The sequence below is a fragment of the Cryptotermes secundus genome, unplaced genomic scaffold (assembly GCF_002891405.2).
Source record: "Cryptotermes secundus unplaced genomic scaffold, Csec_1.0 scaffold1137, whole genome shotgun sequence".
In the NCBI taxonomy this organism is placed as follows: domain Eukaryota; kingdom Metazoa; phylum Arthropoda; class Insecta; order Blattodea; family Kalotermitidae; genus Cryptotermes; species Cryptotermes secundus.
In genome coordinates, this window is record NW_019729230.1 from 281,861 (window position 1) to 299,924 (window position 18,064).

The following is an 18,064-nucleotide window of genomic DNA, read 5'->3' on the forward strand; positions in this document are numbered from 1 at the left end:
CAGCGCCACATTGTCCACCATAAATTCCACTCAACCACACCAGGGATCAAACTCGGGCTGCCGCGGTGGGAAGCCAGCAACTAACCGCTTGAGCTATGGTGTGGCCTGTTTTTTATGTTACAAATTAACTTAGTGTTCTTGACAGCTAAAGTTTATTGAATTATAGTTGGCAACTATTGTATATTATATCTACATAGGGCCGTGCCATAGCTCAAGCAGTTAGTCGCTGGCTTCCCACCACGGCGGCCAGGGTTCGATCTCGGGTCTGATCAAGTGGGATTTATGGTGGACAAAGTGGCACAGGGACAGGTTTTCTCCGAGTACTTCGGTTTTCCCTGCCAATCTTCATTCCACCAATTGCTGCACAATCACCCTCATCTATCATCTTGGACTGGTACAATAGGCCAGAAGTGGCCACGGTGCCAAGCGGACTCAGTCCCACCCCACCAAATAATAATAATAATTATTATTATATGTACATGCATATATTGCTTCACCTCAGCACTGCATACTAATGACCATCCCAATCATAGACAAAGTGAAAGAGAAAAGAACTGTTCCATGGGTCTTGGCTTATTGAATTTTTTGAGTGTGTGTTACACCTTTGCCATTTGTATGTGGTTGTCGTACCATGCATTGTGCCTCTTGAAGAAGAATATATACTAATTATAACATAAGAAGTATTTCTTGATCATAGAGCTGTTCCCATGTTTCCCAGTGTATTTGAAATATGATGTGACATGAAATGTAAAATTATGTGAACTCGCATAAAATGAGTTGCACCTGATAACTTCCAAAATGTAACACTCAGTCACTAATGTCTGATCATGTCCACTGTTTAACCATGTCAATGTTACTTTATCACTGTGATGACTGTTTCAGTGCTGAATTTAATTTTATTAGTTGTTTCATGTTGACTACCTCAGCAGTCAGTCAACTTGAAGTCAAATTCACTATCCCTGTACCTAAAGTTGACACCAATTCTTTTTCCTCAAGGGATTCATAATTATCTTCATGTAGAAGACAGCACGGTGAAAACAGATGGCAGATATGACTATTCATTTCTGTATTAGATTACGAACGTAATATGAACTAACATCAAAATATTCCCAGTCAATGTGATAAAACTGAGATGTTTGAATTGAGTCTGCATGCCCTCAGAAAGAGACCTATTTGACTAAAATAAAGTATACCTGATCACAGCTGAAAAGTGATTAAAACCAAGCAGCAGAATATAATCTCTGATTTACTATTAATTCAGTGGTATGGTATTTTTCATTTGGAGTTATAGGAGTATTTCTTGGATATGTAGAGATAGTGAAATCCATTTTTAGAACCTAGGTATTACCTGACTTTTCCAATTTCATAACATATTTTTGAAGATAATTTACCCAGATTTTGATGTAGGAAGCAGCAAATTTAATGTTATTTGGTCTGTATTTATGTATTCACATTCCATCATTTTATGACAGATTTAACTCCAGGAAAAGAAAGTACTTAATCATCTAAGATATACTTCAATAGAGAGAGAATGTATATATGTGGACAAAGTACTCACCATGTTTATAACTCTTTCATTCTTACAGTGGAATCTGAACAATTTTTTGCACAAGACAAGTGACATAACTGATTTGATTATGTATCATCAGGTATAACCTTCTGTAGGTTTTTCAGTGTTCTTCATTGTAAAGTTCACTCTGCTGCGTGGTATGTCTGATTAGCATTTGAAAGGTTTCTTAATACTCAGTTCATCAAAAGATGTAGTTTCCTATTCTTTGCCTATCACAGTTAAGATTTCAGGAGACTGAAGTTCAATTTTTACTGCTTGTATCCATTTATCCATGAACTGCAATAGCAGTGAGGAAGACAAATGCTTAACACCTCTAATATATCAGATCTGACTGTTTACCTGAATATTTCTACCCATTTTGTTCAGAAAATACTAAGAAAGTAAGATATGTTGATAATTTTCCTGATCATTTCTAGATTTGAGCCACAAATTACTTCAGTGTATATATATAATTGTTTATGAATTATGTGATTTGTTTATTTATGATCTATCTCATGATGCTTTCAGTAGCTCAGACTATATGAACATGGTACTGAATATTAGTATGATTAGTGAATAATGAATTGGAGAGAATGTGGAGGGAAGTGTTCGCAGTGTACCCAGTTTGAAGTACATTCCTTGAATTTACCTGGAGGTACTGAGAAAAGTCAACAAAATTCAGTCAGGATTACTTGTACTCTAACTGGTATTTGAATCTGGTCCCGAATATAAAGCAGGAATACCACTAACTTGACTTCCAGCCGCACTAGGCCCTGGGGTTTACTCAGCCTCTAACAGAAATGAGCACCAGGAATTAATTAAATAATTTTGCTGGGGAGTAAATCGTGGCTGGCGCGTAAGGCTGACAACCTTACTGCCATCTTTGAGCCTATTGTCTAGATAATGTGGGACCCTCAACGTCTCACAACCCTATGGGCCTTCACGGCCTGGTACAGGGATAGCTTTACTTTTTTTTTACCACTAACTTGACTGCAGTGTGATGGATGATGATCAAGGATATTAATAATAATAAAAAAAATTGGTTTCAGTAGATAGAAGTCTGATATAATCAGACTAACTATAAGTCAGTTAATTATTGACTATTTAAATTGAATATGAAGGGACATTTTTGTAACATGTTTCTCCTTTAAAGTAATAATAAAAAGTGGTTTGCATTTCTTTGTAGTATACTTCTGGATGCTGATGGCCACATATCACTAACAGACTTTGGACTAAGCAAACTACCCCTGGATGACCAGAAAGCCTATTCATTTTGTGGTACAGTGGAGTATATGGCTCCTGAAGTTGTCAACAGGAAGGGACATTCCTTTGCTGCAGACTGGTGGTCTCTGGGTGTACTCATGGTGTGTTCCATTTGTGCAGTATATCTGTCTATCTGTATAAGCATTCTGAAAGAGAAGGGGACAAGTAACTCTTGTAAAATGAAGATGTTTTTGTGCAGTTTATATTTCCACATCGCTACTGCATTGAAATAGTTGAAAAGAAATTAGTGGTACCAGTGACAGTAAACTATGTTTGTATCAAATTTCAGATATCCTTAAAAGGGGAATAGATACCAGTTAAAAAGAAAGTACCTTCTTAAGAATGATATAAATATAATTAATGGAAACTTTAGAAATGTTAAAGTAATTAAAATTGATGGTACCAGCATAGTAAGTTTGTATCTGTTCCATACAGGACATGCATGTACATATGTAAATAGAAGAATTAAATTATTGTTTCTCATTATTGCAGTTAATCAGATGGTCTCTTGCTGAATGTTTATGAAACCATGCTGATGTCCTAAACAGCAACACCAACAGCAGCAATGACCATATCATTTGTCACACATCATAAACAAATTCCATATGAATGATGCTTTACATAAAGGCATTTTTTCTTAGATCAAGAATAATTTATCCATACAATATATAGAAAAGAGGATATTAGAAATATTCACATAAAAAGAGTTATACTAACTAAACCTCTGACATGTTGATTCAAACAACATGTAACACCACTATTTCTCTGTTGCTTCACTTGAGGCTGTTTGTTTTCAAGTGATTTTATTTACTCTCTTTCATGAAATTAAGTACCACAGATGTTGCAAATTTTAAAAGTACTCTGATTATACAATGGTGATGTCAGTAGCCTCTTCTCCCATTACACAGTATCCCTGCTTTGCAAAATACACTACTACTGTATTGCATGACAATTGCTCAAAACATGACGTAAAGTGAAAGCCACACAATATTGCCTTGTCTTCCATCATTTTTACTATAGAGTGGATTATTGCCAGATAAAAGGTTTTTTCCTGAGATATCAGTTTTGGTGAAGACCAAAGGTACCAAAATGACATCCACAGGTTTTAATGTGATGCACACACTGTAATTTTAAAAGAAGACATTTCAGAGAAAGGTGCATATACTCTGTAACTAAATATAATAGATAGATAGATATAGCTAGTATTTTTATCTTTTTATAAGATTTGAGGTATTCACGTCAAGGTGTGTTCATATTATTGTGACACCATGTAGTCACATCATGGATACTAGCATTCTGTAGGAACATGCCGCTTCATAATGGCCACACCATAGCTCAAGCGGTTAGTTGCTGGCTTCCCATTGTGGCAGCCCTGGTTCGATCCCAGGTCTGGTCAAGTGGGGTTTGTGGTGGACAAAGTGGCACTGGGGCGGGTTTTCTCCGAGTACTTCAGTTTCCCTTGCCATCTTCATTCCACCAAATTTTCCATCATCATAATCACCCAGGGCAGGCTACAATAGGCCAATCAGTGGCCACTGTGCCGAGTGGACCCAGTTGGACTCCACCCCCCACTAAGCGAATTAAAAAAAAGTTCTGCCTCCATCTTCATGGTTGAAATAAATATGTTGAGGATACAGTCAAGATGTATGGGCATGGTGTACAGATAGAGCCACTCCTCTCCCCTCCTGTTAGTCTGACTGACCACTTTCCATGCAGCAGGTATGTATACCCTGACTGCAGTCTCAAGGCAACACTATCCCTGTAACAGGCCGTGAAGGCCCATAGGGTTGTGAGAATTTGAGGCTCCCACATTTTCTAGACAGTCAGCTCACAGATGGCGGTGAGGTCAGCCTTACATGCTGGCCATCCTTTACTCCCAGGAAGATTCCTGGTAGAGATTCTGTTAGAGGCTGAGTCAACCCCAGGGCCATAATGCGGCTGGAAGGATTAAGTCAATTGAAACATCAAATTACCTCATCAGGAATCAAACCCTTGGTCTTCCGGCTTGTAGCATAGTGCTTCAACCAATTATGAACTTCATTCTCACCTTCACATTTCAACCCTGAAGATTTAAGCAGCATGTTCTTCTGAAGTCTTGGTTTCCATCAGTAGGACCACACAGTGTTACAGTCAGAATGGCTGTTTCTCCCTTGTCCCACTCATACATCTGAGTGATCACTTCCCATGCAGTTTGCCTATATAGCCTGGCTACATCGTTACTTAATTCCACCACGAACATGGAAGCTGCATGTAGGATTTGAGGTTCTCACAACAGTAGTTACGAATAGTTCTATCTTCTGGGATATAACGCCGTGCAGCCTGCTGAAAGTCAACCGACATTGGAGGAACATGTCACCAGAAAATATACTGGTTTCTTGTTTGGCTTATTCTTCGACCCTGAAGATGGAGGCGAAATGTTCCTCCAAAACGTCATTTGATTTTCAGTGGACTATGCGGTTGCATGTTTCTCAAGAGCGTTGCAACCTAAAAGACCGAAATCCGATTTTCACCTTTTCCTTTAGTAACATTAAGTGACAAAATGATTATGTAAGGAATATGTTTTCTCACTCTTACTTGTCCTAATGTTTTTATATCCTGTGATCAGTATGAGATGCTGACAGGCACTCTACCATTCCAAGGCCCAAACCGGAAAGAGACCATGACACAGATCTTGAAGGCAAAGCTTGGGATGCCTCAGTTCCTATCTCCAGAGGCACAAGCGCTACTTCGGGCACTGTTCAAGAGAAATCCAGCCAACAGGCTTGGTGCAGGTAAATTATATTGTGTCTTATGAGAATAGTGGGCCTTGGGATTTAATCAGGAACATCCAAATTGTATAAGACAAACATGTCAGTAACACACGATTAATGTAAGTCAAGAAGCCACAGAGAATGTTGTACCATGAATATACACCGAAACTTTGATTTTATAATCCCAACCTTTGTGTTTTTAACAAATTTACAGACTTTTTGCATGGTCCCAGCCAAATGCACATAACAATAGTATTCAGCAGGTTTTATGTTCTATCATTTTCAGATTTTTTCCAAATTTACACTTCATTTTTCTAGTCCTGATTATGAAAATTTACCCACACAATTTACCTCACACAATCAGATAAGAGACTGGGTGCTAAAAATCGCAAAATATTTCTTTTCATTTATCATTGTGCTGCCCATTCAGAGAACACCACATTTCTCAGCAATACCAAAGTTGTATTTCTCCCAGCTAAATACTTGTATACCAGCCAGCTACAGTCTTTATATTTGGGATCATCTGCATATTCAAGTAACATTACAGAAAGCAGTTGATTCAGAAGACTGTAGCCATGTTAGATGGAGGACTGCTCCAGGATGCTGCACAGATGAAGCTGGATTTGTCAGCAGTGCACTTCATAGCAGAAGCCTGGAGATTGATAAGATCCATCACAATTAAGAATTTCTATGTGAAGTGTGGTTTTAGTTTGAACTTTTTCTCATACATTATTTACCAAAACTTGATACTTATGTGACTTGCCTTAATGTAGAATATTTTATCACTTTTCCCTAGTGCAGAGTTCCTTCAAATAGCAAGGGATTTGTTTCTGTTTTAGGTCCTGATGGTGTGGAAGAGATTAAGTCACATTCCTTCTTTGCAACTATAGACTGGGACAAGCTCATGAGGAAGGAGATTCATCCACCATTCAAGCCTGCTGTGAGTCGTGCTGACGATGCCTTTTATTTTGACAAGGAGTTCACGTCTAAAACGCCAAAAGGTGAGCAGAATGCGGGCAACAAGTAATTTCTTATTGCACAGTGATACTTATGTAAACCATCTACTTTAATATCTGTTAACTGGCACTTTTCTCACAGAACATAGTTATGCGTTTCATTTTGAGATGTGAATAATTAGTAATTGATGTTAGTTCTGTTTTGGAACAATGGCATCATGTCCATGTTCTTTATTTTATATGTATGAATTAATTTTTAATATGGAAGTAATAAATGTAAAGTAATTGCTTTTCCATGGTGGAGACATGTACCTGGTACCTCTGTAAACATAAGCCTATAAACGGGTAAAAGTGCCTACCCATAAATACTGGCAATGTGAAATATACATATATTAATTTGTTTAATGAGGTATTGTTATACTAAGCATAGTAAGTTTGTTGACCAAACTGTAACCATTTGTCTGTTTTACAGATTCTCCTGGTGTTCCACCTAGTGCCAATGCCCATGAATTGTTTAGAGGATTCAGTTTTATTGCACCTTGCCTTCTAGAAGAACAGACAAATAACCAACCTACAGAAAGGCAAACAGATCCTCTAGCAAAAGTGAGCTTTTTCCTGTGTCTGTATGCTTGTGCTTTTATATAGATCCTTGCATAAGTTACGACTATTCACAAGGATTAAATTTTGTGTAAGCTAATTGCTTTAAATTTCTATGGTTTTGCTTTTTGAAGCATTTGACTCTTGAAAATTTCTGTAATACTTTAACTCCTGTGTGCTTAAAGTATGTGTGTGTATTTGGTCAACCAGTACAGTCTGGGATTTATTAATTAATAGCTAGGGGTTTTGTAGCTGGTAGATATATGCTATTTTGTTTAATGGTTACAGATGATGTATGTGAAACCAAATTCAGTAACAGATGAATATGAAATAAAGAACACAATTGGTGAGGGGAGTTACTCTGTGTGCAAATTGTGCATTCATAGAGCAACGCGTGCAGAGTATGCAGTGAAAGTGAGTAGCTTGTGTCATATGTCTTCATATTTACACAGATATGAAAGTAGTTATAAAAAATATTTCTTTCAACAGTACAGCCTTCTCTTAGTTGTTTTGAGAAATTTGGCACAGATAACTAAAATGGGCTAATCCAAAAAAAAATTTTTTTTATTTTGCTTGTTTTGGTTATTGTTGCATAATATTATTTGCTTGGAGTTATATCAGTGTTTCCTTTCCCCCTGCTTTTGAATTTATGTAACACTGAGATGAGACATGACATCAAATTGAACAAAATAAGAGACGTAGTAAGATCCACAGTTATTATTACCCGCTCTTCCAGCCTTGAGGATGGATGAAACTGAGTAAAGTCTTGTTTCACCTCCTTTCCTCTAGATTGTCTTCTTATCCAACTAGACATCCCTTTCCATTGGATAGCACCATGCTTTGCATCCCGCCCTTACTCCTGCTGCAAGATCTGCATATTGGGTCATATCTTTCTTCTGTCTCATTTACCCTGAAGATTATTCCTGCAGCATATGCTAAAATGAAAGAGCTTCAACACTTCAACACACAATGCTGTGCGCCGAAGTTACACATTACCTAACACAAACTTGTTGGAACAAAGTGTATGTTCTTATTTTTCTAGTATATCTTTAGTTCACTGAAGGGTAGTTGCCTCTAAATTCTTTCTGTGATTAATGCTCTCAATTATCTGGCCTTATGCTTACTGGATAACTTAACTGTCAGGCATTATCTCATAGACCACGCATTGTACAGTCAGTTTCAAACTGCTGTCAGTATTCTCACAACTCTGTGCTTCAACATGGCAAGTAACTCAGCTGGAGACAGTTCTAACAAACCCCAAACATTAATATTTGTCATTGCTTGGAAATATCTTTCTGTACAATTTGCATGTGATGGTTGACTGCACCATGTCCCTTGGCAGTGTTATTTTCATATTGTATCTGATAATGTAAGCTTTTTGCAGAATATTTTAAGGCTATTATCATTAGCCAAATTCTTCTGAAGAATCCCTGCTCAATAGTACTCCTTCATTACATTCCTCTTTCTTATTCTGCAGAGTTGCTGTAAACATTTAATACCTCTGAAGGACTGAATATACCTCAGATGTTTCAAGAAAATACTGCCTACACAAATTGTTATTAAGTCTGTGAACTGAGAGTCTGTGTGCACTGTTCTTCAAACCATCTGTTAAGAACTGGTTGCAAAGGAACTTAAAGGGTAGGAACAATAGACTGAATCACACATTCATCATGATTCGGAAAGAGACAGATGGGATGAGATAGTAAGGATAGCATCCACAGTAAGCACAATCGAAACACAGTAACTGTCCTAATTTTTCATTGATAATTTAGACAGTTGGCACCTGTGGGTAATCAAGATCCTACTGTTTTCAGGTTAGCTGAATAATTAAACTGTAAGGTAAAGGTAAAGTTGTCCCTGTGCTTAACTAATTAAGCGCTATGCCATGAAGGCATATGGGGGAGTGGATGTATAGATCCATATTTTTCTTCACCTCAGCACGAGTTGGAGGTGAGTTGTCAGCTTCACGCCCCGGCCTCTTTACCCCTGGCGAAAGAGCTCCAAGTACCCATTGGATAGGAGGCTGGGTGGACCCCATAGCTGGCCTGGATGACATGGAGAACAGAAAATTCTTGACCCTACTGGGACTCGAACTCTGACTCCTTGGTCATTCAGCCCGTTGTCAGTCACTATACCAGCTTACAGAGTGCAAAATATGAAACTCATGGGAATCTTAATTGTCAGTAATTAGGGTATAGTAAAAAGGTTTGGCATTACTGTAACTCTTATTGTGTCTGCTTTGTAGTTGTAACTATATGAACTTCAGTTTAGGACATAGAATCATAGCTTGTGTTGTACAGCAGTGGTACGTACATAAATCAGGGATGAGCAGAAAGTCAGAGTGAAATCTAATGTTACTTACTGGAGAATCATGGTTCACCTTATTCTCAGAATGTTTTCCTATAGATAGTTTGTGTATCAAATCATCCATCTCATGTCACAGCCATTTTGTTTCCTGAAGTATGAAATATGAGTGGAGTAAACCAGTACAGAATACAGTGTAACATAGTAATATTAAATGTCCTTACCAGACTTCATGTACTCAAGTGTCATGTATAAAGGATATTTGAGTTAACTGATCTGATAATAACACTGGGGTACGGTAAAGCAAAGCGCTAACTGAAACATATGTTGAACCACAGAAGAAAGGGCAAAAGTACAGTACAGTTATTGATGTTGAGGCAATTTATTAAATTGCATACCTTTCTGTTTCAGATAATTGACAAATCAAAACGAGACTGCCAGGAAGAAATAGAAATCCTACTGCGCTGGGGATATCATCCCAATATTGTCACGTTACGAGATGTAAGTTTGGAAGAGGTTTGAGTGTGGCGATAAAGCCAAGTAGGAAAGGGTGGTTTTCTTCAGTCTCTGCATGCAAATGCTGTGATAGTACCTTGATTAGATATAACCGGTTCCTTCCAAATAATTTGAAAACCATCAGTCATTCTATCTTCCAGCACTGTGTAGTCTAGATACTGCCAGCTTCATTAAATAACCCCCCCCCCCACAACACCATNAATTCAGAAAATACTGTCAAGATGAACTTGTGAACAGGCATGATAGCAGTGTAATGTAGCATTGTGAATTTTTATGTAGGATGCGAAAGAGCAGAACGTATATTAACTTGTTATATTTGGTAGCTAAGCAATTATCATTTCTCAAAAACTACCCTGCTCCATGGTCCTTGCCCTGTACTACTGCTTATGTTACAGGTGTATGAGGATGACAGATCTGTATATCTGGTGATGGAGCTGATGAGAGGTGGCGAATTGCTCGATAGAATACTTAGACATAAGTTCTTCTCAGAAAGGGAAGCCAGTGCAGTCATGCAAGTTATTGTTTCTACTGCCCAGTATCTACATCAGCATGGGGTAAGCTCTATAATCCTTTTCTACTGAAAGAATGTGCCTTTCACTAACCATATTGTCGCTTACTGTTAAGAAATGCATTCTCTCTGTCAGTTTTGATGCATCATAACAGAAATGAAGACTGCAGAATTGAAAGAACTTCCCCTTCATAAACTGTACAGAAATCTTATATCTGCACTCCTTCATACCTTTGATAATTTCTAGCAGTTATGTGAATCTTATTTATTCTTATTTCTTTCTCACCTTAGGTTGTCCATCGGGATCTGAAACCATCAAACATTTTGTATGCCACAGAAGCAGGAAATCCAGAGGCACTGCGTATTTGTGACTTCGGGTTTGCCAAGCAGCTGAGGGCAGAGAATGGCCTCCTTATGACACCATGTTATACAGCCAATTTTGTAGCACCAGAAGTGCTAAAGCGGCAAGGCTATGACGCAGCCTGCGATATCTGGTCTCTTGGTGTTCTCCTCTACACTATGCTGGCAGGGTAAGTAAAGTACGCATATCATGTTTTAATATCCATTAAATAAAGTACCCATACAGAGCATCACTTGCTTTTCTGCAGCACCAAGATCAAAAGCAATAACTGTAAAGCTCCACTGATGCAGTTTTCATGAAACCAAAACATCTTGTTGATTTATTCTTGTTAGGAAATATTGACATGTAGAACTGATTCTGGCTTGTTCATTGTCTCCATATTTTAAATTTGTGAGCACTAACTTCTGATGCTCTATCTGCGGCAAAGGAACAGGCACAAGGAGGGATGATCATAATGTCTTATCCTGTGAATCTGTATTTGGGTTGTTACGTATGTCACCGCTTCTGTTGCACCAAGTTGTGTGAAGTTCAAGATGATTCAGCAGATATATTCGAGAACATCCGATATAAAATTGGTCAGAATTGTCCAGGGGGTTCATGAGTTTTTGACATGACATGTAAAAATCCCATTTGTTTAATTATTTCAGCAAATATAAAACTTATGTTAAAACTATGTTGGACATAAAATGTGTTGCCTTTTTCTCTACAAGTTTTGCTTGAGACTTCTTTTTTTGCTGTGATAATTATTAAGTGAATTATGCTTGAAGTGAACTCATAAATGCCTCTTGGCTATCATGTAAACTGTCCACTATTGCTGCTCAGTTTTAACCAACTGTGGAATGTCTCAACTGACTTTAATAGAACTCTGTAACATCAAATTTCATGAAAATGTGATAGCGTTCCTCATGTTATATGCGGACACATGGATGGATTGATTAATACATGAATATATTTTTTTTTTTTTTTTAATTTTTGTTGCAAACACATGGTGAAGAAGATGCACACATATAGGAATTGAAATTAGGATCACAAATGTAAATATAAAAATAAATAAATGTAGGAAATGCTAATGTTTCCCCAGAAAAGTAATTGATTAGTGCGGCTCATTAATGTCCCATGATTCCTACTGTTAGAATCAGTGGTGCATCTGTTCTCTCTTCTGAAGGCATAATTCTCTTATATTGTGCTCCTCATGGATTATGGCTGACAAGGACAATTGCAATGTAACAAGAAGATATCATGTGGCTCCAGCTAATAAATCTGAACCACTTGCCTTTTAGCTCTCTGGTTGAAACGAATTCTCATGTGATGTACGTATTTTTCTAGTTGCAGTTTTAGTGCATTATTGGAATAGAATTGTTTTAGTGTTGCCTTATGATGGCAGACCAGTGACCAAAGATGAAGTGTTATATGAACAGGCCAGGGACATAGTTCCTAGAGTTTACATTTATTTCAAGCCAGGAGCAGACAAACACTGGGTGACCACCATGCAACTTTGCCAGAAAACAATAGTGCACTGCTGAAGAATGTAGTATCGTAGGAATTGTAACCGTGGGGACAATTATAAATTAGGCCAAGTCATTACTGAAAAGAAAAGGAAAAATATTCAGTTTTGATTTCCAGGGAGAAATCGGAAAGAGGAGAAGCGCAATTTGATAATTTTGATAAAGATGTTCTGTAGAGTAAGGTGTTGGAAGTGTATGATAAAGACAAATTCTGAATAGCCAGAAAGTTGATTGATGAAATGATAGAAGCTGTAGGATCTGAAGGAAATAATGAATTTATGTTTTGGATTTTAAAGAAACTGGGGTTTGTCAATGCGTGAAGTGTAGTGATGGCAGCATATTTAATTGAGCATAGTGATATTGTTGCTCGGAGGATCATGTTCCTGAGAACAGTGCGTGAAATGTGAAGACAGGGAAACACAAATTTATTGTTTAGATGAGACATGGATTGATAGAACCGCTCATGGACATTTTGCTGGTAGGAGAGTAACAGGATTGGGAGGTTAAGGGTTGCTGTGTTAAGGGAGGCAGGCTTGTAATATGTCATGCTGGATGTGCTGCTGGGATTGTATCATACATTGAAGGTTAGCAGTTTTATTGTGTACTCACTATTAAGTGCATCCACTGGCAACTGTATCCAGTAACCCTTTATTTACCCTGGCTCACTTAAGTTATAGCACTTTCGTGATATTTTCAAATTCAGGTTAATGAAAATCCAGTTTAATCACTGCATAGAGTAGATAATGAAAAGTTCAGTCCAGTGTGACATACGAGTTTATAACACTTCAGTCCTAATTCGCCTTACATGTTTCGATTCAAAAGAATCATCTTCAGAGGCGCACCACTACGATAAGGAAACACTGTCACATAAGATATTCTAACAATATGCACTTTAGATATGACTAATGCTCTCTATATAAATTTTGTTATCACGGTTGGTTTTGATGTTTGTCTTAGGCACTCACAATGGCGCTTCTTGAAGTGTAGATTTACTGGTTAATCTGACTGGGGTTTTCCACTGCACGCAATATTGTGTTCACTTTTCCATACAGTAGACTCCCAATATATTTAAAATTGTATTAAAATTTCCATGTAAAAAATTAATTATTATATTAAAATATCTTGAGCCGACATTGGGTCATGTTGTTTTCCTCCTGATGATGGGAGACGTCGTTTATTTCTCTTGGTTTTATGTTCTTATTATTAGAGTGTAGTTCACATGCGAGCTGTGTCGTTTGTTTCATTATCTACTCTGTAATTAATAGTGTAACGGACCAAAATGAGACAAGTTAAATTAATCACTACATGTTTCACTGCGACAACTTCAGCTTCAACCTTAGTATGCTTTCAGTAATCAACTATTTAAGTAAATAAATCTTCAAGGAGAGACTTCGAATTAATATTGAATAAGGTTGAATTTAGAAGTGAGTGGCTAGTAGTTTATTTTATTATGCTTCCAGTATTGCAGACTGTATAGTGTTGAATGGTATGATGGCAGATGAATGATGAATTTGACAGATTTCTAAGGAAGTGGGCATGACCTAACTGAAGTACCACCATGACATTTTCCTGGGGCAACTGGAGAAAACCACAGAGAACCTCAGTCAGGATAACCAGTGTCCTGGGAGAGATTTGGGCTGAGCAGCTTCCAAATACAAGTCTAGAGTGTTATTGCTAGACCAGCCTGTTCAGTAGAAATGTTTTTCATTTGATGTGATATAAAAGTGGTCTGTATTAATGGAGACATTTTCATTATTCACAATGGGAGGCCTCTAAGGACCTGTACAAGGACTGTTGCAATGCACTGATCAATTTCTGTCTGTCTTCCTTTATCTATGGCTAATTGCAAACGAAAAAGAAAATCCTTTTGATTCCTCAAGTAGTTTATATACCAGAAAGAATGAAACACTGACATTTAGAAGAATGTCTAGGGAATTGTCACATATACAACATCCATTTCAATCTTTGAAATATAATTACCAAGGGTTTTGGCTCATATTTAAATTTAATATTGATGGCTGTGCTTATCTGCAGCTTAAAAATATTTTAACCACTTTGTGCCCATAGTATCTAGAGATAGATCCATGAGAAAAATAAGTTACATTATTTTCATAGAACTCAGTGATTTCAAGAAAATTTCTAGTTAATTGTACACCATCAAGATCAGCCTGCATTGTAGCTGTAGTTTGAAGAGTGTTGTCTTCTCGAATTTGGCGCTATATAGTCTTGTAGAAATTACCAGTGTTTTGGATGAACATACCGTTTCCATGTTTAGGGTTAAAGAGTAAACGGTGCCAGCAAGCAGCTTCTTTGTCCTGCTTCTTTGCATGACTCACCACCGAAATACTAGTAAACTTCTACCAGACTACATGGCGTCACTTTCCAGAAGATATTACTGTTCACAGTCACCTCTTTGAGGACCTCAGATCTTGCACTCTGCACTTCGCATTACAAAGCATTGCATATACCTAGACAGCAGACAAATGTCACGTGTAAATGAAACGCGTTTTTTAAAGGCTACCCTTAAAGGTGTATTTTATGTAGTTCTTTGTGCTGCTCACTTCCTGCTGGTGTTTGCATATCTTTTTTGTTTTTGTAGCCATTCTATGTGCGGATTCACTTCTCAGTGGTAAGCCCAGTTTCATTTAATGGGCACTCAAAAATAAATTTTTCCATTTGTCTGAAGACAGAAACAAAGGTAGCTTATACATCATTGTACGTCATTTCTGTTCAGTATACAATGTGTAAAGTGAATACTAACAGAAAATTCTTTCCTGTGTCTGTTGTTAACACATTCATTCCTATGTGGATGTAAATGGAAAGTACTCCTGTGCCAAGCCTATTAACTCACTACGTAGGAAACTCGGGTGATATGCATGACAAATAATGGTAGTACATACTTGAAAGTAGTGTATCCCACCTATGACAGTTTTCAGTTATCACTGGAATTGTATTTTCATTTGTTATTCACAGGATTTGTGTGACATTTACATAAGGTTCCAGCACTTGTTTACTGTCGATGTATAGTTGCTTTGTCTTTCAGTTTTTTAATTTCCAAGTGCATGTGCAAACGATCAGTAAAAATGTTGGGCCATAAGAGCAATGGCTCAGACTTGAAGGGCCATTCCACTTTGAGGAAAAGGTCACTTTAAGTGACAAACAAGACAGACAAAGGTTTAACTCTCTGGAAAGGAGTTACCTTCAAACTAAAATTATTTTCGCTTTAACTAACACAGACTGGTCAGTAGAGCTTGCCAACTTTTCATCCCAAAACTCATTATTTATTTGTGCTCTGTATAAAATGTCAGTTTCATGCAGCTAAGTTCAGAGGTCAGTCAATGAAGTTCCTGTTTCATGAACTTAGATCAGGGCTGTCCAGCTTCAAACCACTGACAAACTATATTGTACTTAGGTAACTACCTGCAGGATGCATTATAAGCATGTATATTCATTAAAATAGAACACTGTTTTTAATCTGAGCGGTCAGGCAGTGTGCTCATGCTGAGCGTGTAATGAGACTGTCAGACAGTGTTGACATGTTGGCAGGTTGACAGAATTTAAAAATTGGCCACCAAAGACTTACTAGGGTGTATAAATATTGCTTATGGTCACAGAAACACACTACTTCAGTACTGTCCTAGGTTATTAATTGGATACATGAAATTACTGAAAAATTGCACAGAATAACTAGTAAGCACTTTTTGTAAAGACTTGCCACCTTGCCACAACACATAATTTGTAGAATGGAATGATATTGTTGCAGGCAGCATGTAGCCTGTTTGCCACAAGTTGAACAGCCTACGTTTTAGATCATCTACTGGGCTTTTATGTTGGGTTGAAAATGAGGTCATTGACAGAAGATTGAAAAGAGATTGTTTGTGTTTTTGATTTGTTGAGCTATCCAAATGAAGGTCAAATGCACTCTCACATTATACAGAAAAAGTTATTTTAACAAAAATCTAATGTTTTTCAAACATAAGGACTAATACCACAAGGGTTCAGTTGAAAAATTCTCTGGTCGTGGGTCTCAAGGGGCTTGATGCCGAGACGAACTGATTGGCGGTAAACCACCAGTCGTAAAGTAACCTTGACTTTGACTAGAATTAGAATTGATTCGAGTCTTCGGAGTTGGCAGGTTGGTAGAATAACGGTAAGAAAGGAATTAGGTGGTGCAAAGACAATTTCGTGTGAGACTTGTATAATTACTGTGTTGAAATCCATTGCCAGGATACGACTAGTGAAGACTGAGAAGATCTAGCGTGCCCTAATGATTTGTAAAGTATGTAGATCAGTGATAGCTCTATAATTACATGTAGTTCCAGGTGCTGTGTATTAGGTTTGAATAAATCGAGTCATCCAATCCAAAACCCGTCTATAAGTCACGCATACCCCTTCACATGGCAGTTCATTAGATTTACCTCATCAATAAGAATAAATAATTGGTTGTGATGAACGCCCATCAACATTCTTTTTAAAATACCAGAAACTGACAGCATTAACACTAATAATTCAGTCCTTAAGAAGAATTAAAGGCTGCACTGGACTTGATATTAATAAGGAACCAAAAATAGAAACATGCATAATGAAATAGAAAAGAATGCCAAGACCAAGGAAGGCCTTAGAAAAGATAGAATGAGTATGTGAAGGAAGTAAAGGAGTGGTTTCCTACACCACAAAGTGAGGAAGAAAAATAAGACAAACAGAATGATGATGATGACGAAAATTGTTATTATTATTATTATCTCATCATCATTAATATCATTATGATGTTAAGTTTGCACGTAAATAAACATGAATTGAATTGAATTGAATTGAATTATTATTCTGATACAAGAAATATTAGTAAGAAACATATGAACTCTTATGAAGACTGATTGTGTAATTCCACGTTTTCCACCTCTTAAATACAAATTTTCTCAAAGGAAGTAATAAGTTGTAGATATTTCAGCAGCGGTATTTATACATGATTCGTGTCTGTACTGTTCCAGATGTCAAAAGATTTATTTCATCAGAAAGTAGATACAAGACCTTTTTCCAAATTTTCAATATGTTTCATCATTCTAAAATAATTTTTTGTATCCATTAACTTTATAGTGTAAATGTATTTGTGTTGTTAAAGTTAGGGCTGATAGACTCCTGGCAGTTACTGTTCTGAGCTCATTCACAGTTTTCCTCAGCTGTGCCCAATCGAAGGCCGGGATATTAATATAACTTTGTTGCTGATATGTTGTCTCCTCATGTTACTTCCCATCTCATGGCCAGCCTCACAACTCATTCAAGACCATGTTAAGCTTCGAATTGATATACCTCATTAACTAATGCATGCCTTGCGACTTCTAGGATAGGAATTTGAAAATGTTTTTTACGCCTGTGGAGTTTTTCTCATAGCCCATCTGGAGTGCTTCGTTGGCCCACCCAGTTCCTTCTCTTTCTTTTGGAGGCTTTGCTTATTTCCCTCTGGTGTTGAGGTTAAGATATGCATGCTCTGTCGACATTATCATAAAGTGCTGAGGAGAATATTGGGATCTAAGGTAGAGAAAGTGGGGGCACGCGGTAGCGTAGTTGGTTGAGGCACTATGCTACAAGCCTCGCGGGTTCAAGTCCCAATGAGGTTATTTGACTTTTTTTTTCAATTGACCTAATCCTTCCAGCCGCACTATGGCCCTGGGGTCGACTTAGCCTCTAACAGAAACGAGTACCAGGAACATTCTTGGAATGTTCTTGGGGGTAAAGGGCGGCCGGCGCGTAAGGCTGA

General features: G+C 37.5%; 1 protein-coding gene across 8 annotated transcripts in view; it reads left to right on the plus strand.

The window, feature by feature from the left end:
- LOC111865586 (ribosomal protein S6 kinase 2 beta) overlaps positions 1-18,064 on the plus strand; it is a 324,642-nt gene that overhangs the window by 272,461 nt on the left and 34,117 nt on the right. For all 8 annotated transcript variants that reach the window (XR_002842993.2, XM_023853748.2, XM_023853747.2 and 5 more), the window contains 8 exons: positions 2,736-2,913; positions 5,418-5,583; positions 6,402-6,563; positions 6,991-7,121; positions 7,404-7,529; positions 9,831-9,920; positions 10,331-10,489; positions 10,735-10,973. Coding sequence is in view for 7 of the 8 variants with exons in the window: in XM_023853748.2 (XP_023709516.1) it covers positions 2,736-2,913; positions 5,418-5,583; positions 6,402-6,563; positions 6,991-7,121; positions 7,404-7,529; positions 9,831-9,920; positions 10,331-10,489; positions 10,735-10,973 (1,251 nt within the window). In the remaining variant the exon portion in view is untranslated. The remainder of the gene's footprint in view (positions 1-2,735; positions 2,914-5,417; positions 5,584-6,401; positions 6,564-6,990; positions 7,122-7,403; positions 7,530-9,830; positions 9,921-10,330; positions 10,490-10,734; positions 10,974-18,064) is intronic.